The sequence below is a fragment of the Zootoca vivipara genome, chromosome 4 (assembly GCF_965207765.1).
Source record: "Zootoca vivipara chromosome 4, rZooViv2.hap1.1, whole genome shotgun sequence".
Lineage (NCBI taxonomy): Eukaryota > Metazoa > Chordata > Lepidosauria > Squamata > Lacertidae > Zootoca > Zootoca vivipara.
Window position 1 is genome coordinate 98073506 of NC_142587.1, and position 24915 is coordinate 98098420.

Sequence of the window (24915 nt, forward strand, 5' to 3'; positions counted from 1 at the left end):
AACAGAGGGAGATCTAGCCCCCCAATTTTCTGTTTTCTCCAAGACTGCAGATCCTAGATGCCCTTCTACCTGGGAGTAAGCCCCATTGGAAAGCAACGGAGCTGATTTCTCAGTAGGCACCAGAGAGGTTTACGCTGGAAGGACATTCCTCCCCTTTGCAACGGATGCGCAACGAAACGGGGAGTCAGGTGAGGGGGGCCTTTTGGGGAAATGAAGGCGAGCATCTCCTCCTCCTCTTGCATCCTGGGAGCTGGAGTCCATCCCGGGCTGCGCTGCCCAGTGCAAACTACGACTCCCAGAATGCTGCGCAAAGAGGGAGAGGGAGAGGGTGTTGTGTTTCCATCTGCCAGAGGTTTGATGTGGCTGCCCGGCGAGTCCCGGGAAAGGTGTCAGCGCGCGCCGGGGGCTCTCTAGGTATAAAGCAGGGTGAGGTGAGGTGGGTGGGTGGGGAAGAGAGGACTTGGAGCTGATGGGCTGGGCGAGGGATGGTGCAAAGGGGTGGCGCGTGGCGGAGTTTCTTTGCGCGCAAGAAAGCAGGCAGGCGCTGGGATACCTGGGCATCGCGTGCGCATCTTTGCAACCCCGGGAGAGGCGGCGCAGCTTCTTATTTGCAACGGATCCACAAGGTGGGAAGGGAGGAGAGAGAGAAGGAGAGAGGGAGGCAGGCAGGCGACGAGGCAGCCCTGAAGCAACGCGCCCCGACCCCATTCCCAGGCTTGGTGTGGGAAGGAGGGAGCGCAGCTGAACCACCTTACCCAGACCTAAGGCGGATCCAGCCCCTTCGTTCAGGAGAAATGTGAGTGATCTGGGCGGTCTAGCGATCGGGTGTAACCGAACCCTAGTCCAGACAACGTAAGAGCGCGGCGACCCGGGTTCATTTTGAGTTCTCTCTTACCTCTGACGGAGGTGGAATCGCAAATATAGTTTTTGTCCAGTTTCAAGCTCCGGATTAGCGGAGCAGATTTGTGCGGGCAGAGACGGGAACGCAGAGGAAAAAACTTTGGGGATCCTTTTCCAGCAGGCTTTGGGTTTCTCCTGCCGCCACCGGGGAAAAAAATATCTCTTCTCTTCTCCACATTTCTCCCTCGCCTTGCAGGCTTCATCCAGCCAGGTAGATTCGAGGCACGTTTCCCTGGGGGGGAAGCGCCAGGAAGAGTCAGATGAAGGTTGCTCACCATAAGCGTATATTGGGCGACAGCCTCAGTGGTACTTTTCTGTAGTATTTTTGTTGCCCCGTTTGAACGAAACTTCTGGACTTTTCCCCACTCGTTTTTATCTTCATTATTTCATAGACTAAAAACAGATTTTTTTTATTTTCAAAAATTGTTTAATTTAGGCTTCCATGTTGTGCTCCTATGGTTCTGCAGACCCGAATCTTTCTTCCCCTTTCTGCTCTGGGTGCCTGGCCACCACCCACCCCGTTCACTGATTGATTGATTGATTGAATTTATATCCCCTCTTATTGGCTACAAGGACCTCCAGGTGGCCTACATGGTTCTTCTCCCCCCCCATTATTATTATTATTATTATTATTATTATTATTAATATATTTTTATTGAAAGCTTTCCCATAAGTAACAAGAGTACATTCAGTGTCTCTGTTTTCAAATTGTAGAGTCTTTCATAAAGGTCAATGACAGTCAATTTGAGGCATTTTTTGTCGTAAGCAATGTGGGATTGAGAAGGGGAGAGAGAGAAGGGGAAGGGGGGGGAGAGAAATACTTTCATTCTTTGCAGAGTATAGGAGTGTTAGTATCCCACCCCAAAAAAACAACCTTGCGAGGGTTGTTTTGAGAGAAGGCAGTGGCTGGGTCCAGGCTCACCCAGTGAAAGGTTCATGGCTGAGTGGGGGGATTTGAACCCTTATCTCTAACCATTATGCCACACTTCCCCCAGCCCCCTTGCCTGGCCACTTTGTGGTGCCATGCTTAGATCCCCCCCTCCTTTCCTGATCCCATTTCTGTACTCCTGCCAAGTTCAGCAGCAGAAAGGAGCCGGGACTTTTAGGAAGCAGTTTAAAGCAGCCTTCTCCATCCCAGGCTCTTCCAGGTGTTTCGGACTACAACTCCCACCAGCCCCACTAGGGGTGGAATTATGGGAATTGTAGTCCAGAACAGCTGGAGGGCCCCAGGTTAGGGAAGGCTGCTTGGAAGCAATGCCCTGCTCCAGGTATGTTCTAGTCTAGATAGCTTCAGTTAAACATAGAAGCAAAATGCTAATCTCTAAATCCCGCAGAGGGAAAAGGAACTGCGGCTTCCCTCTTCCCCCCTCCCCACCCTTTTGTAATTTACATAACAGAGATAATTCGAGAGGAGCATTAAAAAAAGATCTGGTTAGCCGCACACTCGTGCCTTTATTTAGAAGTCCAGTGACCCCAATTGCCGCTCTCCTCCCTCCTCCTCTCCATCCCACAGTTGGAAAATTCCCACTAGCAGAAAAACAAGTTGTTTTCTCTCGGAGAGCTGGCCGAGGAGGAGGGAAGGTGATCTGATGTCACATTCTGATACGGTAGTTTTGCATTCCTAACTCCTGCCTTTCCTCTCCTTAAGTTCTTCTCCTGCCGGGATAGATCAGCCTGGAGATCTCTGCAGAAATGGCCCTGTTGAAATGCGGCTGGCTCTGGAGACAGAGTAAGTCTTAGCCTGGGAATTTAGAGGCTCGCTCTTCTTCTGAGAGAGGCGGGGAAGCTTCTGGGACTGCTGCGCTTGCTGTGTTCATAATGGGGTGCTTGAGAGACCAGTTGTGTCTTGGGATTCCTTGCACATTTCGAACCCCGAGCCCCGAAACAGTACAGCCCATTTGTGTCTGCTTGGGAGCAAGGACTTACTCCCAAGTAAGCTTGCAAAAGATTGGATGTTTGCTCTTGTTGGGGGCCACAATCTTTGTAAAAAGACCAACAAAACGGTTAGAAATGGACAAAGCTGTCTTTGCTTCCCAGACACATCTGGATGACTACTGTCGAAAACAGGAAGGTGAACCAGATATGGTCGGATCCATTAAGGCTCTTTTCATACTCTTATCATGTTTTTAATATTCTGTTGGGAGCCACCCAGGGTAGCTGGGGAAACCCAGCCAGATGGGTGGGGTATAAATAAATTATTATTATTATTATTATTATTATTATTATATCTAAGGGCATTTGGTACCAGAAGCAGACAATCTGAGCAGCACTCCCCTAAAGGTGGTGGAATGCAACAATCCCTTTAGCAATGTTCACTTTGCTTTGCTGTAATGATATTCCAACTGCCCAATGGTAGGACAGGCCCAGAAAATGACTGGGGCAACCCACTCAGATTGTGTGTGGGGGGTATAAGCAATATATTATTATTAAAACCAGCTTTTGGTGATTTTAATTGACTAGCCATTGCAAAATTGTCACCGTAATTTATGGATGTTTAGGTGGAGCAACTTTTGTATTTAGGGACCTATCTATAGGCTTGAAAACTTTTTTAAAAAACCCATATACAGTGAGAAAGTCCAGGTTCTCAGAATTGCGCAAGGTGGAACCGGTAGTTTTTGGAGGCCATTGACAATATGCATATTTTTAAATTGCCTTGGACTTGGTTTCCATGAAATAGCAGCATAGCTATAAACAAATATTCTGTATGAAAGTTTTGGGTAGCAGTTATTTCCTAGATCGCCACCCCCCCTTCCAAACATCTAGAGTAGTGTTTCCCAAACTTGGCTTTCCAGCTGTTTTTGGACTACAACTCCCATTATCCCCCGTTACCACCTGCCTATATTATATGAGGGAGGTGCCAGGCCAATGTCCTTTTACATCAGGCACCCCCAAACTCGGCCCTCCAGATGTTTTGGGACTACAATTCCCATCACCCCTGACCACTGGTCCTGTTAGCTAGGGATCATGGGAGTTGTAGTCCCAAAACATCTGGAGGGCCACAGTTTGGGGATGCCTGTTTTCCATGGTCTTCAAACACTGACAGTCCCTATTGATTCTCCACAGACAGTTTTGTGAGGTTGGTGGGAGAGCTTCTTCCCCTTATGTATGAAACGAAGGGAGACCAGGTTTCATCGGAGGCATTTTTTCCTTTATCACCGTGTCTACTTAGGAGCAAGTCCTGTTGCATTCAGCGGGGCTTCCTCCCAGGTAAAGCGGGTCAGGATCGTAAACCTTCTTTGTTTGCTCGCTTCCATCCTGCTTCTCTGCCCAGGCAGTTTGCCACTTTTAAATCCAAAAAAATGGGGAAAAGCAATAAGAAGTTACAGCAGGCAAAAATAATAATGAATTTGATGCCGCCTCCTGACATTGCAAGATCCCGACCCCCATGAGCTCCCGCTAGCAGCCAGGGATGATGACAGTTGTGTTCTGTTTTGGCTACACTTCCTTCAGAAGCGAAGGTCTCCCCCCTTCCCTCGCCTGGCCTCCTCCTCTCCTCCTGTTTACCTGGAAGCAAAGCCCGTTGCTTTTGACGGAGGGTGGGCTGAGGACTGTAGCCTAGGCAACATTTTGTTCCAAACCGCTTTGCTCGAGGCGATCATCCACCTGAATAACTGCTGCCGCCACCGAGGCAGAAGTAAGCTCTCCTCGTTCTCTGCGCTGCTGTCCGTCCCCTTGAAGCTGGGCCATCTGTTCCCACTCGCTGTCTCCACTGAGATCCGTGAGTGAGAGCAAACACATGCCCCCCCCTCCTCTGGGCAGCTCGTCCTCCAGAAACTTCCTCGGGATCCTTGCTTGACACCTGCTCTTTTCTAATGCGGAGAGACGTGGGTGGCACTGGGGTCTAAACCACTGAGCCTCTTGGGTCTTGCCAATCAGAAGGTCGGCGGTTCGAATCCCTGCAATGGTGTGAGCTCCCATTGCTCCGTCCCAGCTCCGGCCAACCTAGCAGTTCGAAAGCACACCAGTGCAAGTAGATAAATAGGTACTGCTGCGGTGCAAAGGTAAACGGTGTTTCTGTGCACTCTGGTTTCTGTCACTGTGTCCCGTTGCACCATAAGCGGTTTAGTCGTGCTGGCCACATGACCCGGAAAGCTTGTCTGTGGACAAACGCTGGCTCCCTCAGCCTGAAAGCACGAGATGAGCGCCGCAACCCCATAGTTGCCTTTGACTAGACTTAACTGTCTAGGGGTCCTTTACCTTTACCTAAGGTAAAGGGACCCCTGACCATTAGGTCCAGTCGTGACCGACTCTGGGGTTGCAGCGCTCATCTCGTGTTATTGGCTGAGGGAGCCGGCGTATAGCTTCCAGGTCATGTGGCCAGCATGACAAAGCCGCTTCTGGCAAACTAGAGCAGCTCACGGAAACGCTGTTTACCTTCCCACTGTAGCGATACCTATTTGTCTACTTGCACTTTGATGTGCTTTCGAACTGCTAGGTTGGCAGGAGCAGAGACCGAGGAACGGGACCTCACCCGGTTGCGGGGATTCAAACCGCCAACCTTCTGATCGGCAAGCCCTAGGCTTTGTGGTTTAACCCACAGCACCACCCGCGTCCACCTTTACCTTACCTCTTCTTGAGTGTGGACTACAACTCCCATCATCACATTGCAGCCAGCAAGCCCAGTGGTCAGCGATGATGGGGTGATGTAGTTTGGCAACATCTTGGGGGCGTCATCTTGGCTACCCCTCTTATCACAGAATTGTGAAGTTGGAAGGGACCCCGAGAGTCATCTAGTCCAACCCCCTGCAATGCAGGAATCTCAACTAAAGCATCCATGAGAGATGGTCATAATTAGGGCCGGATTTACGTATAAGCTAAACAAGCTATAGCTTAGGGCCCCACTCTCTTGGGTTCCCCCCCAAAAAATTAAAGGAAAAAGAAACACACGCCTGGATGTACATTTCCAAAATATAAGATAAAAAACCAAATAAAATAAAACCCCCAAAACGTGCGCCGCACCCCACCCCAAATCACGCACCCCACCCCCAGAACGCGTGCCATGTCCCTGGGGGCAGCGGACCTGCTCTCCGCCCCCCCTGTCCCCACGCAGAGCTACAATTCCCAGAGTCATCTGGCAAGAGATATGGGTTGTTAAGGCACTCTGGGAATTTCACCTCTGCAAGGCTTCTTCTGCTCTCAACTCCCTTCAGTGCCAACCCAGCTTCTTTTCTTGTGTCAAATGCTTTTAGTTGGGGACATTTGATCCCGGAGCCTCTCTCTCTCTCTCTTTTAAATTAAAAAAAGCAGAATAGAAATCCAGCAGACGAGGCAGAAGATGAGAGGAATACGGCTGGAAAACAGAGTCAGCAAACCGTGGGGAGGGGCATCATCCACCCGCAGCATTGCCTGCACGAGCCCCACATCGTGCCCCTGGCTTTGGCTTTGGCAGGCAGCTTTTCCTCACTTTTTCTGGCTCTGGAGCTGAGCGAGGGATATGTAAATAGAGAGGCGCAGTGACCTCGTAGCTCCAAGGAAGGGCTGGCAAAAAAACAGGAGGCATTAGTTTTGCATACTGCTCTATCACCGCCACTTTTTTGGTCTTCATAGTCACCTTTATTCACCCTTCCCCCCCTTCTCTTTCTTTTTCCCCTCCCCGGCCACCACAGGTTCCATCCTGAGACGATGGAAAAGGAACTGGTTCGTCTTGTGGGTCGACGGCACCCTCGTCTATTACCACGACGACACCGGCCGCGATATGGATGGCCGGATCAACATCAAGTTCAACTGCCGGGACGTCCGGACGGGCCGCGAGTGCCGCGGTGAGTGTTTGCCCATCGCTTGTGAACCGCGCCGATGTGCGTGACCCCGCAGGGACAGAGAGCGCTGGTGTTGTTTTTTTACACCAGGAACGAAACCGCTTGGGGAGCCGCCGTTTATTTTTTCCTTAAACAAGTCTCTAGTCCTTAAGACGGCATCCGTTTGTTCATTGCGTTTATATCCCACTTTTCCCTGCCCCCACCAAGGAGTTTGAGGCTGTGCGCATGTTCCCCCCCCATTTAATCCCCACTGTGAGGGAGTTTGGACTGAGAGGCAGCGACTGGCACAAGGTCGCCCAGTGAGCTTCATGGCTAAGGGAGGATTCAAACTCTAACCACTACACCACACTGGGTCTTAGGGCTTAGGGAGCTGGGTATGTTTAGCCTGGAGAAGAGAAGGTTAAGGGGTGATATGATAGCCATGTTCAAATATATGAAAGGGTGTCATATGGAGGAGGGAGAAAGGTTGTTTTCTGCTGCTCCAGAGAAGCGGACACGGAGCAATGGATTCAAACTACAAGAAAGAAGATTCCACCTCAACATTAGGAAGAACTTCTTGACAGTAAGAGCTGTTCGACAGTGGAACTTGCTGCCAAGGAGTGTGGTGGAGTCTCCTTCTTTGGAGGTCTTTAAGCAGAAGCTTGACAGGCATATGTCAAGAATGCTTTGATGGTGTTTCCTGCTTGGCAGGCGGTTGGACTGGATGGCCCTTGTGGTCTCTTCCAACTCTATGATTCTATGACTGTGAAAAGGGGCTGAAAAATAGGGCTGAACTGAATTGCTTCCAAGCAATTGATGATGATGATTTAATATTCTATTATTTTTATAAGATAAGATATCTTTATTGTCATTGTCCCCTTGCGGGAACAACAAAATTACTCTGTTATTATTTTATCATTGGTTTCCCCAGCCACTCTGGGCAGCTTCCGACAGATACAGAAGCATAATAAAACACCAGACATAAAAAACTCCCCTATACACTACAGGGCTTCCTTCAGATGTCTCCTAAAAGTTGCAGTTATTTATCTCCTTGACATCTGATGAAAGGCCTTCAAACTATCCAAGAGGTATATTAGATCTCATTGTACATGTTTCCAGTAAGCCGGTTTGCCAATATACTTAATATTTTTCGCCATCCGTTCCAAGAGAGCACATTACAAACCCTTCCCCAGAGTCCTTTCCTTGAATTGCCTGCCTTCCCTTTGCCTCTGGGCACCTGCCTAATATTTACAAAACAGCTCTGGTTATATAAAAGAGGCCCAAGAGGGACATTCTCCGTGGCAAAATACCCTCGGGGGACGGTGCTGCGTTGCAGCAGAGAGACGCTGGCGGGGAGGGATGCTTCACCCTTCCCCTGCCGGCGCCTTCCCCCCTGAAACCCCCTCCTCTTGTTACTTCACTGGCCCACCCTGTGGGGTTCCAGACGGTCTTACCCACTGGAAGTAGCAGAATAAAGAGAAAAAGCTAGCACAGGAAAGTAAGCCAAACTGCCTTGTTTCGTAAGCGGCAGAGCCCGGGTGAGAAACCGGAAGACCTACACATGTTGTTGGACCGCAGCTTCCGTCCGCTACACTCCTGGGGGCTGATGGGAGCTGGGGCAGGGCCAGATTTAGGTTTGATGAGGCCCTAAGCTACTGAAGGTAATGGGGCCCTTTATATGTCCAGCTGTCCTTTGTCAACAACAAATTGTTGTTTAGTCATTTAGTCGTGTCTGACTCTTCTTGACCCCATGGACCAGAGCACGCCAGGCACTCCTGTCTTCCACTGCCTCCCGCAGTTTGGTCAAACTCATGTTCGTAGCTTCAAGAACACTGTCCAACCATCTTGTCCTCTGCCGTCCCCTTCTCCTTGTGCTTTCCCAACATCACGGTCTTACCAGGGAGTCTTCTCTTCTCATGAGGTGGCCAAAGTATTGGAGCCTCGGCTTCAGGATCTGTCCTTCCAGTGAGCACTCAGGGCTGATTTCCTTCAGAATGGATAGGTCTGATCTTCTCGCAATCCATGGGACTCAAGGGAAGTAATAGTACCACTGTATTCTGCTCTGGTCAGACCTCCCCTGGAGTACTGTGTCCAGTTCTGGGCACCACAGTTCAAGAAGGATACAGACAAGCTGGAACGTGTCCAGAAGAGGGCAACCAAAATGGTCAAAGGCCTGGAAACGATGCCTTATGAGGAACGGCTTAGGGAGCTGGGTATGTTTAGCCTGGAGAAGAGAAGGTTAAGGGGTGATATGATAGCCATGTTCAAATATATAAAAGGATGTCATATAGAAGAGGGAGAAAGGTTGTTTTCTGCTGCTCCAGAGAAGCGGACACGGAGCAATGGATTCAAACTACAAGAAAGAAGATTCCACCTAAACATTAGGAAGAACTTCCTGACAGTAAGAGCTGTTCGACAGTGGAATTTGCTGCCAAGGAGTGTGGTGGAGTCTCCTTCTTTGGAGGTCTTTAAGCATAGGCTTGACAGCCATCTGTCAGGAATGCTTTGATGGCGTTTCCTGCTTGGCAGGGGGTTGGACTGGATGGCCCTTGTGGTCTCTTCCAACTCTATGATTCTATGATTCTACAATCCTATGATTCTATGATTCCTTCCCTACAGATCCTCTCAGATTCTGTGACTCTCAAGAGTCTCCTCCATCACCATAATTCAAAAGCCTCAAATCTTCGGTGATCAGCCTTCTTTATGAACAGTTCTGTGATTCAATGAATTAATTGCACACTTATGGAAAATCCCATTTAAAAATGTTAGTTTAATCAGTTCAACTTAATTGATCCAGTTGTACCAGCTTTCCTCCCTGGGGCAGAAGCAACATTCCTCCCCCTGCCTCCTGGCTCTCTTTCTGTCTCTGCTCCCTCTTGTTTGCGTGTTTTTGCTCTTGCACTGCTTGGTACAACAGTGCTGAGTCACCCAGAGCGTTCTTTCGCAGACAATGGATGGAAAGAAACAGCCCAAACAGAGGGCTGGTTCATGTAGCGCCATGTCTCTCCTTTCTGAGACTTCCAGCGGCAAAAAATAAAAAATAAAAATTGCAATGCTCTGCAGTTGCCCAAGCTGGCTGCCTGTCTCCAGCTCACTCCCTGCAGGGGATTCCGCGATATTGATGCATAATGTTCAATAAACTTTAAGTGACCTGCTCATCTCATTTTTCCTCCCTGGCTACAGCGGGGGTTGAAAGGGAACTCGCCGCTCTTCCAGTCTGAACGCTTGCAAAAGTCAAATCCTCTTACCAAAATGTGACTTAAAAGAAAACACAAAAAAACTTTATTACATTTTCAAAATTTACCAAGAAAGAATAAAAAGAATAAATTGATCCTAAATTGCACCTTAGTAGCACCTTAGTAGCACCTTATACAGAGGGTGGTGGGGGTGGGTGGGAATGGGTGATGGGCTGATGGGAGTGGTAAACCTGTAGATGGCTGTTAACGACTGCTGATGACTGCAATTAGTCCTGGGGGGGGGAGGCACAATAATACAACCACCAGACTTAACATGGACACTGGTACCAGAGCCTGCAATAAACCCAGATGCCAACTTTGCTGCCACATACACCCAGACAACATCATTACTGGCTCCAACATACCATCTCAGGACTATTCAATTGCTCATCTTCTAACATTGTGTATGCCATCAAATGCCAACAGTGCCCTTCAGCTCTCTATATTGGACAAACAGGCCAAACCCTACACCAAAGGATAAATGGACACAAATCTGACATCAGGAACCACAAGACAGGGAAACCAGTAGGAGAACACTTCAATCTCCCAGGGCATTCTATACAAGATCTCAAAGCAGCTGTTTTATTACAGAGAAATTTCAGGAACAGACTGGAAAGAGAAGTTTCTGAATTGGAACTCATTACCAAGCTTAAAACCATGGAGCCACCTGGGATGAATAGAGACATCGGATTCTTATCTCATTATGCATGATCAAGCTTTCTTTAGCGTCTCAGCCCTTGCTCCCCCCCCCAGGACTAATTGCAGTCACCAGCAGTCGTTAACAGCCATCTACAGGTTTACCACTCCCATCAGCCCATCACCCATTCCCACCCACCCCCACCACCCTCTGAATAGATATATAGCGTCTGACACTTCTGTTTCAAGTGTATCTGAAGAAGTGTGCATGCACACGAAAGCTCATACCAAAATAAAAACTTAGTTGGTCTTTAAGGTGCTACTGAAGGATTTTTTTTCTATTTTGATATCCAAGGGTTTGGCAAATTGCCCTTCTTGAAAAGAAATTTCGTACGCTAAAAGTCTCTAAAGGGCAAAGCTCGAATGACTGCTTTTTAAAAAAATAAATAAGTGGCATGGTTTTATTTCTTATACAAATATTCCGGCATGTGTTCCTTCAGTGTCATCAGCCTGCGCAAATGGCTGGCTCATTTAGGACTACATAGAACCTTTAGTTTCAGGAATGATAGAACTGACGGATGGAGAATACTTTCATTTTTGCCAATCTTTATTATTTGAAATGGGAATCTATCTTCGTTGTGAGTTAATACTTTTCCATCCCTTTTGGAGCTGCGCTGCATCTTTGTCCTTTTGCCCTTGCAGGCTGTGACATTTTATGGTTTCAAATTTTGATTCCCTGTTTTCTTTCTTTCTGTTATGTTTAAATCAATGATTTATATATTTTTTTCCTAATCCCCTGTTTTGCATGCCAAGAGTGGAACTTGGATGGAGTGGTGGGGTGGGGGGGGGAGAAACTGATGCCTGCAAGGCCTTTTCTTCCCTCTGTCTCGTCTGGTCTCTCCTGAACGCTGCCCCATCTCCTGGGATCGTTGCCAAATCTTGCACCGCCATTTGTGGTTTCAGCAGGAGCCACGGAGACGGACGCTTCTCCCTAAGGTCCCAATTACTCCGCCGGTTGCAGCAGTGAAGCTGAAATGGCACAGGCATTCGGCTCGCTTGGCTGCGCACGGCTGATCCCTTGCTTTGCCACAGACTTCCCCTTCTAAATCGGCATGTTTTTGGTCCTCCAGCAGCGGGAAGCCTTGGGCCCATCCTGCGAGTCTTTGGGGAAATGAGTTGCGGGCGCTTCCTTGCCGTTGAGGCTTTGAGAATTTCTGCTTTCCTTCAAAAGGAAAAAAAAAGTTTCTGGGCCTCGAGATTTGTTGGGTTGTTTAAAAGAAGCACCAAGGAAAGTCCTTTTTGCTACGTCTCCAAAGACAAGTAAGATGCACGGAGGAGAAGGCAATCGATGTCGGAGGCAGCCATGCTTCTGAATACCAGGTGCTGGAAACTACAGGATGAGAGAGATGCTCTTGTGTTCGAATCCTGCTTGCTGGTTTCCCATTGGGGCATCTAGTTGGCCACTGTGAGAACAGAATACAGGACTGGATGGGCCATTGGTCCAGTGTTAGAAACTTGGGTATATAAGCTAACTGTCCTCCTGAAGTGTAAAATAGTGCGTAAGAAGGATGAAGACACAGCTCTCAAAACAACCAGCTCTTTATTCTAGCTCTGAGTCCAGTCTGAACAGCAGCTTAGCCGACTGGCTTATATAGTACTCAGTAACTTGCAACAGTAACAAACTTCCCCTAGCTACCCAATCTGTGAACAGCACTCTCAATCCTTCATTTGCATGTTGTGGACCTGAGTGAGAACTGCAGCCACAGTGAGCAGGGTAAGAACTGCAGCCACGGTGGCCAGAAGGAATACTGCAGTTAACTTAATATATAACATGAAGGACCAGGTGCGCAGATTGGGAGTCAGTTTGGACTCACAGCTGTCCATGGAGGCGCAGGTCAATTCCGTGTCCGGGACAGCTGTCTCCCAGCTACACCAGCATTACACTTTCCATTTTAAGTTCAGAATAGAGGAGTTGCTTTGAAAGACGATCATCAGGCATCCGCACAACATGACCCGTCCAACAAAGTTGATATTGAAGAATCGTTGCTTCAACACTGGTGATCTTTGCTTCTTCCAGTACAATGGTATTAGTTCGCCTGTCTTGTTGATCCATCTAGCTCAGTGTTGTCTACACTGACAGGCAGGTCAGGAAAATGATGCTGCCATGCTAAAAGATCTCCCTCCCTCTCTTTCTCTGTCTGTCTGGATGAGCCCTTTTAGGACGCGGGTGGCGCTGTGGGTTAAACCACAGAGCCTAGGGCTTGCCAATCAGAAGGTCGGTGGTTCGAATCCCCGCGACGGGGTGAGCTCCCGTTGCTCGGTCCCAGCTCCTGCCAATCTAGCAGTTCGAAATCACATCAAAGTGCAAGTAGATAAATAGGTACTGCTCTGGCGGGAAGGTAAACGACGTTTCCGTGCGCTGCTCTGGTTCGCCAGGAACGGCTTTGTCATGCTGGCCACATGACCTGGAAGCTGTACATGACCTGGAAGCTCCCTCGGACAGTAAAACGAGATGAGCACCGCTCCGGCGGGAAGGTGGGGAGACCATTTGGTAAACCTTCGACTACCAAGCATATTGAGTACGGTTTTGTGGGAAGCTGAATTCTGAGGGTTGTTGTTGTTGTTGTTGTTGTTGTTGTTGTTGTTGTTTTTAAAACAGAACAAGAGGGATAATAACTCCTTGATTAATTACAAGGTCCTTTGAACCTGATCCTGGGCAAAGTAATGGGAAATTAATAAAGATATTCTGACCAGGTGTTTTAATCAACATGTTGAACGTAGTTTAACGAACAGCCGGCACAATTAGAGCAAAACACCCCATCTTATTATTTTATTAAATAAAGACTGCGTTTTGTGTGGTTTCTGGTTTCCGGCTTCTCTGCCCAAGGGATGGAATCCACGGGCTTTGAGCAAGGAGGGTTGGCGGTTCGAATCTGCACAGTGGGGTGAGCTCCCGTTCCTCTGTCCCAGCTCCTGCCAACCTAGCAGGTCGAAAGCATGCCAGCGCAAGTAGATAAATAGATACCGTTCCGGTGGGAAGGTAAACAGCGTTTCCATGCACTCTGATTTCCGCCACGGTGTCCCATTGCGCCAGAAGCGGCTTAGTCCTGCTGGCCACATGACCCGGAAAGCTGTCTGTGGACAAACGCTGGCTCCCTTGGCTTGTAAAGAGAGATGAGTGCCGTAACCCCATAGTCGCATTTGCCTGGACTTAACTGTCCAGGGGTCCTTTACCTTTACCAGCTTCCTCCAGTTCGCCAGAGGGCAGGAGGCGTTGGGCGTTGCAGCTGGAACCTCTGCAGGCCAAGCAGCTGCTGTTCCCGAGTTCCGGTCCCTCTCCATCCAGTGGTCTACGCTGTCTTATTGCCCAGCTGTTTTTCCTGCTGTGTCACTTGAGAACCTTTTCCGAGAGATATTCAGGCTCACACCACAGACCTTCTGAACGCAGAGGAGGGGAGCAGACATTCATTTCTGACGCCTTCATCCCCCGAACCTACTTTCTTTTTTAATTTGTTTATTTGGTAATAATTTGTGTAAAATAGGAAATTTTGAGAAAACTGAAAGTAAGTCAGACAACAGGGAGAAACTTTAGGCAAGTGCGAATTTAAAGAATTTAATCAGGGAACGCAATGGGAGGATCGGAGGTCAAGTTAAATTGAATTACAAAACGATGTACAAAGCAAGTATCAATTAAGGGATGAAAGATTGTAGACTTTTATTTTTATTTTGTGTTTAACCTCAATTGATCATCTTTGTTATGTTACGCAATTTTCAACCAATAAAGCATTTATTAAAGAAAATCAAATCAAAGTTTTACAATCACATATCCAATATATAACATAGAAAAAAGATTCCAAGGAATCTCCTGAACTTCCCACTTCCCCTTTGCGGGTCCTGTTGTTAATCATTTCCTCCTGCATCTTTTATAATAATCCAAGTCCTTTACTTCTCCATTATGTCCGAAAATTCACCATTAAACAACAAGTGTTATTCCAGTCCTGCTGTAACCATTTTAACTGTTTACAATGAATTTTATAATGGTTTTTTAAGATAAATTATAATTCTCCCCCCATTCCTTATTGAAATTTTAAACATTTTTTTCAACTACTCTCTTAACCCCCCCCCTTTTGTCTGCCTCTCCTTTGGATTTCCAGACATCCCGCCTCCTGAAGGGAGAACCCGCGAGTGTCTGATGTGCATCGTGCAAAGAGACGGCTCCAAAACGATGCTGTGTGCCGAAAGCGAGGACGATGCTGTGTAAGTTGCTGCAATAATAATCCCATTTTACAGATGGACAATTGAGGCCGAGACTTGCCCATAGCTGCTGAGTTTAATATGAATTAGTATTAAATATTCCACATTTCATATAGCTGTTATAATTATGAATTTTTCACCCTTCGCCCCAAGGTTTAAAAATAATTTAAAACAACTTGCAGCCATGAAAGTAAGGTGAGTCCTTAAAGCACACACCTCAAGCACCTTCACCATCCTCTGAAAAAATACAATGAAGTAGCCAGGTGCATCTCTGTGGGGAGTTGCATGGCTTAGGGGCTGCCACAGAGAAGGCCGTGTCCCCCTGAGCTACTGCCACCCCCAAGTCTCTGAGGGCACAGGAACTACCAAGAAGACCCCCCTCTGCCGATCCCAGCACCTGAGAGGATCTGTAGGGAAGGAATCATAGGATTGTAGAATCATAGAGTTGGAAGAGACCACAAGGGCCATCCAGTCCAGCCCCCTGCCAAGCAGGAAACACCATCAAAGCATTCCTGACAGATGGCTGTCAAGCCTCTGCTTAAAGACCTCCAAAGAAGGAGACTCCACCACACTCCCTGGCAGCAAATTCCACTGTCGAACAGTTCTTACGGTACTGTCAGGAAGTTCCTCCTAATGTTTAGGTGGAATCTTCTTTCTTGTAGTTTGAATCTATTGCTCCGTGTCCGCTTCTCTGGAGCAGCAGAAAACAATCTTTCTCCCTCCTCTATATGACATCCTTTTATATATTTGAACATGGCTATCATATCACCCCTTAACCTTCTCTTCTCCAGGCTAAACATACCCAGCTCCCTAAGCCGTTCCTCATAAGGCATCGTTTCCAGGCCTTTGACCATTTTCGTTGCCCTCTTCTGGACACATTCCAGCTTTTCAGTATCCTTCTTGAACTGTGCTGCCCAGAGCTGGACACAGTATTCCAGGTGAGGTCTGACCAGAGCAGAATGTTGTTGTTGTTTAGTCGTTTAGTCGTGTCCGACTCTTCGTGACCCCATGGACCATAGCACGCCAGGCACTCCTGTCTTGCACTGCCTCCCGCAGTTTGGTCAAACTCATGTTCGTAGCTTCGAGAACACTGTCCAACCATCTCGTCCTCTGTCGTCCCCTTCTCCTAGTGCCCTCAATCTTTCCCAACATCAGGGTCTTTTCCAAGGATTCTTCTCTTCTCATGAGGTGGCCAAAGTATTGGAGCCTCAGCTTCACGATCTGTCCTTCCAGGGAGCACTCAGGGCTGATTTCCTTAAGAATGGATAGGTTTGATCTTCTTGCAGTCCATGGGACTCTCTAGAGTCTCCTCCAGCACCATAATTCAAAAGTATCAATTCTTCGGCGATCAGCCTTCTTTATGATCCAGCTCTCACTTCCATACATCACTACTGGGAAAACCATAGCTTTAACTATACGGACCTTTGTCGGCAAGGTGATGTCTCTGCTTTTTAAGATGCTTTGTCAATGCCTCGTCATGGCGAAGGGGCTTGAATAACTCAGAGAAGCTATGAGCTATGCCATGCAGGGCCACCCAAGATGGACAGGTCATAGTGGAGAGTTTTGACTAAATGTGATCCACCTGGAGAAGGAACTGGCAAGCCACTCCAGTATCCCTGCCAAGAAAACTCCATGGACAAAGACAACAGACCAGAGCAGAATACAGTGGTACTATTACTTCCCTTGATCTAGATGCTATACTCCGATTGATGCAGCCCAGAATTGCATTGGCTTTTTTAGCTGCTGCATCACACTGTTGACTCATGTCAAGTTTGTGGTCTACCAAGACTCCTAGATCCTTTTCACATTGTAGAGTAGGAAGGGTCCCCAGGGGTCATCTAGTCCAACCCCCTGCAATGCGGGAATCTCAGCGAAAGCAACCATGAGTCAGGAGGAGTCAGGAGCCCTTTCAGATATTTGCAGCCTGGGTCAATCAAGACTTCAAACACCAATGCAAGCACCTGGAATTGGACCTGGAAACGAGCCAACGACCAATACGGATTAATTAATACTGTTAAATGTGGGAGCTAAGAAGTGGGGAATGGGTCTGGAGCCCTCTCTCCGTCACAGTGTTCCGTGACTCAGTTTCCACAATCTGTAAAATGGGAACAAAAGGGCTCTACTGCCAAACAATCACCGGCCGGTGAAGCCTGAGAAAACTGCTGGAAAGGGCTTCCTCGGGGCGAAGTGAGGCTATAACAATGGAGCTGGGACTACAAACCCCATGATTCCTGACCATTGGCCAGGCTGCTTGCAAGGGCTGCTGGGGGTTGAACCCAGCAGCATTGGGGAGGGGAGAGATGACCCGGTTCTCTGCCCCCGAGCTTTTGGAACACCACTTCCATCCTGTCTCTGAGATCCAGCCGGCTAAAGGGTTAGTGCCAGCCCTTGTTAATGATGTTTACTCTTGGTGCCTTTGCTACTGCCTCCAGGCCCTGGGGGAAATGATGTTTGGAAACAAACCCGCTTCCTCCGGGGATGTGGTAGCTCTTGAAAGATTTCCACCTCTTCGCGTCAGCTGCTGTGTATACAAACCGGAGGGTGGCTGCCTTTCTCCCACGTTCCCCTGGCAACGGACCGGTCGGAAATATCCCCCTGCAGATGCATGCAGTGTTCGGAAGCCAGGTGAGCGGAAATGCAAGTTGTTCAGACTTAAAGCATGCAGAGGGTCCCAGGTTCAAGTCCTGCCATTTCCAGGGGAGACTTCTGAGGCCCTGCAGAGCTGCTGGCAGTCATTGTAGACAATACAGAGCTAGATGGACCTTCTGTAACCCCTGTGATCGCTGTATATGTTGGACCAGATGAAGACTGTGGGGTCCAGCAGGGGAAGAGGTGTGTGTGGGGGTGTACCTCAGGGGTCAGCAAATGTTTTCAGCAGGGGGCCAGTCTACTGTCCCTCAGACCATGGGAGGGGGGGCGGACTATATTTTTTTGGGGGAATGAAGGAATTCCTATGCCCCACAAATAACCCAGAGATGCATTTTAAATAAAAGCACACATTCTACTCAAGTAAAAACACGCTGATTCCTGGACCGTCTGCAGACCGGATTGAGAAGGCAATTGGGCCGGATCTGGCCCCTGGGCCATGGGTTAGAGCAGGCATGTCAAACATGCGGCCCTCCAGATGTTTTGGCCTACAACTCCCATGATCCCTAGCTAGCAGGACTAGTGGTTGGGGAAGATGGGAATTGTAGTCCAAAACATCTGGAGGGCCGCAGGTTTGACATGCCTGGGTTAGAGGGTCGGACTAGGAGCTGGTGGAAACCAGGGTTCAAACAGGTTGGAGAGTTGGGCCCAAGCTAACAAAATGAATTTCAGTAGGGACAGATGTAAGGTTCTGCACTTAGACAGAAGCAGATGCCGGAATATAGAATGGGGGACTCCTCGCTTACTACCGTAGCAGTACATGTGCAAGGGATCTAGGGTAGGGGTCTTGGTGGACCACAAACTTGGCATGAGTCAACAGTGTGATGCAGCAGCTAAAAAAGCCAATGCAATTCTGGGCTGCATCAATAGGAGTATAGCATCTAGATCAAGGGAAGTAATAGTACCACTGTATTCTGCTCTGGTCAGACCTCACCTGGAGTACTGTGTCCAGTTCTGGGCACCACAGTTCAAGAAGGATACTGACAAGCTGGAAGGTGTGCAACCAAGACGATCAAGGGTCTGGTAACTGAAAAGCACTTGAAGGAACTGGGTTTGTGGAGCCTGGAAAAAAGGAGACTGAGAGGAGATAGTAGAGCCATCTTCAAATATCTAAAGGTCTGTCACGTGGAAGAGCGAACAAGCTTGTTTTCTCCTGCTGTGGAGGGCAGGACTCGAACCCATGGCTTCAAGTCACAAGAAAGGCAATTCAAACTTAACATTAGGAAGAACTCTCTGATGAAAAGAGCTGTTTAACAGCAGAGTGGACTCCCTCAGGAGGTTGTGGGCTCTCCTTAGAGGTTTTTAAGCAGAGGTTGGATGGCCACCTGTCATGTATGAGCTAGTTGAGATTCCTGCCATTGAGGGGGTTGGTCTAGATGACCCTTGGGGTCCCTTCCAACTCTGCAATTCTATGAAACCCATGGAGCTCCCTGGGTGACCTTGGGCCAGCCCCTACTTCTCAGCCCTAACCTGCCTCACAGGGTTGTTGTGTGGATTAGATGGGGCTGGGAGAGAACCACCCGCCACCTTGAGCTCCTTGGAGGAGGAGTTGGGATGTCAATTTGATAAGTTCAATTCATCTCTGCCACCGGAGAGATGTTAGTAGTGCAATGTCCATCTGGGCCGTGACTGAAGGCCACCGGTTATTTCCCGGCTGCTTAGCAGAGCAGCTTGGGCAGATAATTAAAGATGACTTGAAGACGTCAAGGGCCGTGGAGGTCAAGGAAGGGCCAGCACAACCCCAGCTAAGCTGGGGCGAGGCGGGGTGGGGGGTGGGGTCATTTGCTGAAGGAATGCTCCCCCTACAAAAATCCAATTAGAAATATCCCTGGCCAGGAGGTGCAGCCCTCGGTGATTTCCTCCAGAGTCATCAGGCTGTTGTCTAGTGGCACACAATCACAGAATTGTAGTGTTGAAAGGAACCCCGGGGGTCTTCTAGTCCAGCCCCCTGCAATGCAGGAATCTTAACTAAGGCATCCATAAATAGAAAAATATTTAAAAAATCCAGTAGCACCTTAAAGGTAAAGGTAAAGGGACCCCTGACCATTAGGTCCAGTCGTGACAGACTTTGGGGTTGCGGTGCTCATCTCGTGTTATTGGCCAAGGGAGCCGGCGTACAGCTGGTCATGTGGCCAGCATGACAAAGCCGCTTCTGGCGATATCAAATCCGAACTCCTCCTCCTCCTCCTCCTCTTCTTCTTCAGATACACTGAAACAGAAGTCACCAGACCCTTATATATATAGTGGGAGGGTGGGGAGGGGTATTTCTCAGGAGGGTAGTAGGAGATGGGTGTTTGACTCAATGGGTATGGTAAACCTGTGGACGACTTAAAATAAAAAAAAATTCCTTCCAGTAGCATGAAAGGCCATACCAATGACAAACTTAGTTGGTCTCTAAGGTGCTACTGGAAGGAATTTTTTTGTTTGTTTGTTTCGACTACGGCAGACCAACACTTGTAACTGTTGACCACAGTTGTTGTTGTTGTTTAGTCGTTTAGTCGTGTCCGACTCTTCGTGACCCCACGGACCATAGCACGCCAGGCACTCCTCTCTTGCACTGCCTCCCGCAGTTTGGTCAAACTCATGTTCGTAGCTTCGAGAACACTGTCCAACCATCTTGTCCTCTGACGTCCCCTTCTCCTAGTGCCCTCAATCTTTCCCAACATCAGGGTCTTTTCCAAGGATTCTTCTCTTCTCATGAGGTGGCCAAAGTATTGGAGCCTCAGCTTCACGATCTGTCCTTCCAGGGAGCACTCAGGGCTGATTTCCTTCAGAATGGATAGGTTTGATCTTCTTGCAGTCCATGGGACTCTCAAGAGTCTCCTCCAGCACCACAATTCAAAAGCATCAATTCTTCGGCGATCAGCCTTCTTTATGGTCCAGCTCTCACTTCCATACATCACTACTGGGAAAACCATAGCTTTAACTATACGGACCTTTGTCGGCAAGGTGATGTCTCTGCTTTTTAAGATGCTGTCTAGGTTTGTCATTGCTTTTCTCCCAAGAAGCAGGCGTCTTTTAATTTCATGACTGCTGTCACCATCTGCTGTGATCAAGGAGCCCAAGAAGGTGAAATCTCTCACTGCCTCCATTTCTTCCCCTTCTATTTGCCAGGAGGTGATGGGACCAGTGGCCATGATCTTGGTTTTTTTGATGTTGAGCTTCAGACCATATTTTGCGCTCTCCTCTTTCACCCTCATTAAAAGGTTCTTTAATTCCTCCTCGCTTTCTGCCTTCAAGGTTGTGTCATCTGCATATCTGAGGTTGTTGATATTTCTTCCGGCAATCTTAATTCCGGCTTGGGATTCATCTAGTCCAGCCTTTCACACGATGAATTCTGCATATAAGTTAAATAAGCAGGGAGACAATATACAACCTTGTCGTACTCCTTTCCCAATTTTGAACCACTCAGTTGTTCCATATCCAGTTCTAACTGTAGCTTCTTGTCTCACATAGAGATTTCTCAGGAGACAGATGAGGTGATCAGGCACTCCCATTTCTTTAAGAACTTGCCATAGTTTGCTGTGGTCGACACAGTCAAAGGCTTTTGCACAGTCAATGAAGCAGAAGTAGACGTTTTTCTGGAACTCTCTAGCTTTCTCCATAATCCAGCGCATGTTTGCTATTTGGTCTCTGGTTCCTCTGCCCTTTCGAAATCCAGCTTGCACTTCTGGGAGTTCTCGGTCCACATACTGCTTAAGCCTGCCTTGTAGAATTTTAAGCATAACCTTGCTAGCGTGTGAAATGAGCGCAATTGTGCGGTAGTTGGAGTATTCTTTGGCACTGCCCTTCTTTGGAATTGGGATGTAGACTGATCTTCTCCAATCCTCTGGCCATTGCTGAGTTTTCCAAACTTGCTGGCATATTGGGTGTAGCACCTTAACAGCATCATCTTTTAAAATTTTAAATAGTTCAGCTGGAATATCATCACTTCCACTGGCCTTGTTATTAGCAGTGCTTTCTAAGGCCCATTTGACTTCACTCTCCAAGATGTCTGGCTCAAGGTCAGCAACCACACTACCTGGGGTGTACGAGACCTCCATATCTTTCTTGACCACAGTTAATGACTGCAATTAGTCCTACAGGGAAAAGCAAGGGATAGTATGCAGGTGGCCAATGTGTAATGAGACAAGAATTCCGTATCTCTATTCAGACCAGGTCTTTCCATAGTAATTTGTTGTTGTTTGGTCATTTAGTTGTGTCCGACTCTTCGTGACCCCATGGTCCAGAGCACACCAGGCACTCCTGTCTTCCACTGCCTCCCGCAGTTTGGTCAAACTCATGTTCGTAGCTTCAAGAACACTGTCCAACCATCTCATCCTCTGTCGTCCCCTTCTCCTTGTGCCCTCAGTCTTTCCCAACATCAGGGTCTTTTCCAAGGATTCTTCTCTTCTCTTCCATAGTAATTACTAAACTGAAATCTATGGAGAAAGTAAAAGGAAATTTGCCGAAATCTACACTTCCGACATGGGTTGCCATCCATCCTGATTTTCTCGGACGTTCCAGTGATTTTTGCCCGGACGCTGTTTACGAGGGCCAAATCCTAGCTATGCCTGGCAACTCTACCACAATATAATAATAATAATAATAATAATAATAATAATAATAATAATAATAATATTTATACCCCACCCATCTGGCTAGGTTTCCCCAGCCACTCTGGGCGGCTCCCAACAGAACATTAAAAACACAATAAAAAATGAAACATTAAAAACTTCCCTAAACAGGGCTGCCTTCAGGTGTCTTCTAAAAGTCAGGTAGCTGTTTATTTCCTTGACATCTGATGGGAGGGCGTTCCACAGGGCGGGCGCCACCACCAAGAAGGCAGCACGTTCCCGTTTTGCCACAGAGAAACAGGGCGCTCTGCCCCCGACTGGAGCTGTAATGCAGAACATTCGAAGGGCATCAGGTTGGTGATAACAGCTATTGAGGCGCCTTTAGTACTTGCTGCTGGGCTGAGCGGCCGCTTTTCTGCTCCCAGCTGGGCAAACGGAAGAAAAACAGGCCTCTGTTTGTGTCTCCCAGATCTGCAGAGCCCATACAGCCACGCGGGAGGGACTCTGAATTTCTGCCTGGAATTTCTGTATGTGCGCCTTCCTTCCAGCAGAGGAGGAAATGCAGAAGTCCTGAGGACCCTGAAAGTCGTGGGTGCAGCTGCTGGGCTTGCACATTCCAGACAGGGCATGGGACAGAGTCACCCGGGTGGGTGGAGGTCGCGATTTGCCTTTGCAAAAAATGCACCCATTGTGATCTGCGGGTCTGCAGAAGTTACAGGCACAAATTTATTATGAGAAGCTGTCTTCTTCTTTGGCGATGCCTTGTAGCCAAGGAAGATTGTCTTCCATAAACACGGCTTTAACAATGAGTCCGTAAGGGACTGTGGAGGCCAATTCTGAATCCACACGTCCTTCCATAGTGCGGAAATTGGTTTCTGGGCAGGAGTTGATCACGGTATGGATTTGCCAAGTGTGCTTTCCTCTTAGCACATTTCTCCCTTGTGTCCTGAGTTCGAGTGTCTTCAAAGCCCATGAAACCTTTGGTAAAGGCTATTCTCCAACTGGAGCACTCGCAGGCCAGTGTTTCCCAGTTGTCAGCCTTCAGAGAGTCTTTAAACCTCTTTTGTTGACCACCAGCATTACGCTTTCCATTTTTATGTCCGGAATAGAGTAGTTGCTTTGGTAGACGATCATCAGGCATTCGCACAACATTACCAGTCCAACAAAGTTAATGTCTAAGAATCATCACTTCGACACTAGTGATCTTTGCTTCTTCCAGTACACTGGCATTAGTTCACCTGTTTTCCCAAGTGATGTGTAAAATTTTTTGGAGACACTGTTGATGGAATCTTTCAAGGAGTTGGAGATGGCGTTTATAAGTGGTCCATGTTTCACAAGCATACAAGCATGAGGAGCTGTAGCTTGCGGCTGAGTGTGCATTCATAATTGCACCAGGCAAGCTCAGAATTTGGAGGCTGAGATCGGGTTCCAGCATCCCGGAAACATCTGTCTGCATTTTTTCTTCTTCTTTAAATCTAAATTCTAGTCCCTTACAGAAGCCACAATAGGCTTAGAAGTCAGGAGGAAATGCAGAAGCGAGAGGAGGCATATGAGCAGGCCTGAGAGTCGTGGCAAGAGGGTACTCTGGACTTTGAAGTCATTTTATTTTATTTGTTATATTGTTCTGTATTGTATTGTGTTTTCAGTATTTTAATTCACATGGAGTGTCTTATCTGAGTTCATACAGCAACCGAGAAATTTCGTTGTTCCCGCAAGGGGACAATGACAATAAAAATCTATTCTATTCTATTCTATTCTTCTGTTTAGCTGCATCCTCCTCTGCCACAAGCGTGCATTTATTCACACAGCATATTTGGGCTGCAGAATTTGCATTTTTCTTCCCCAGAGTACAACACAGACTAGGCTGTTGCCAGGGGTAACCACCCTCCAGGTTTTGTTGGTGGACTCTGAATCCCATGTGGCCCAGCCAGCAGGTCCAATGGTGAGGGATGATGGGAGTTGTGATCCCACAACATCTTCAGGGAATTTCCATTTGTATCCCATCCCTGAGCTTCACAGTATTATCAAAGGGAGGGAGCCTGTGGACTGCTGAGTGTTGCTGAACTACATCTCCCATCATCCCTCACTTCAGTCTTGAAGTTACCTGAGCACAGGTAACTGTAGCCAGGCTCCCTCTCTGTCCAGATGGCCTCCTTCAATAGGGACGAAGATAATGCGTTTGTGTGTCTGTACTGCATGTGTACACACACAAAATAAATAACTACACCACAGCAGCTCGAATGGTGTTTGCCCAAAAAGTGGAAAGAAGAATCTGCCCCAAATAAAGAGGACCGGCAGCAAAAGTTTTGCAGAAATGGCAAAACTTACCGGAAGATTAAGAAATCAAGAAGATAGATTTTTTTAAAAAAGAAGAAGAAGCAAGAGTGGGATTTGGTTATTGAATGTTTAAAGAACTATTGCAAACAACTTAAAGCATTAGCAGGACTGCTATGAACACGTGCAGAGGGCGATGTTGAAATTGTGACTACAAGAGATGAATTCTAGTTAGGTTTTGATGTTGGAGATGCAGAAAAGAGAAGAGACAACTTACGTAACCGCAGCAGGAGGGAAGTAGACAGCAAAATTAAATGTATAAAAAGAATGTCTGATGTGCTCTGCAAAATGTGAAAATAAAATTAATTTTAAAACGAAGTTGTTGTTGTTGTTGTTTAGTCGTTTAGTCGTGTCCGACTCTTCGTGACCCCATGGACCAGAGCACGCCAGGCACTCCTGTCTTGCACTACCTCCCACAGTTTGGTCAAACTCATGTTCGTAGCCTCGAGAACACTGTCCAACCATCTCATCCTCTGTCGTCCCCTTCTCCTTGTGCCCTCAATCTTTCCCAACATCAAGGTCTTTTCCAAGGATTCTTCTCTTCTCATGAGGTGGCCAAAGTATTGGAGCCTCAGCTTCACGATCTGTCCTTCCAGTGAGCACTCAGGGCTGATTTCC

The 24915-nt window shown here is 47.8% G+C and overlaps 1 protein-coding gene across 4 annotated transcripts in view; it reads left to right on the top strand.

Annotated features, from left to right (window-relative positions):
- Positions 1 to 311: 311 nt before the first annotated feature.
- Positions 312 to 24915, top strand: part of PLEKHB1 (pleckstrin homology domain containing B1) — a 35590-nt gene continuing 10986 nt past the window's right edge. The window contains exons 1-5 of one of the 4 annotated variants that reach the window (XM_088668882.1): positions 346 to 414; positions 1097 to 1206; positions 2549 to 2629; positions 6507 to 6659; positions 14662 to 14764. In XM_088668882.1, the coding sequence (XP_088525008.1) occupies positions 2593 to 2629; positions 6507 to 6659; positions 14662 to 14764 (293 nt within the window). In that variant the 5' untranslated portion in view covers positions 346 to 414; positions 1097 to 1206; positions 2549 to 2592. Of the gene's footprint in view, positions 415 to 576; positions 627 to 659; positions 797 to 1096; positions 1207 to 2548; positions 2630 to 6506; positions 6660 to 14661; positions 14765 to 24915 lie in introns of those variants that run through there. The other 3 variants (XM_060274058.2, XM_088668883.1, XM_060274059.2) reach the window with 3 other exon arrangements.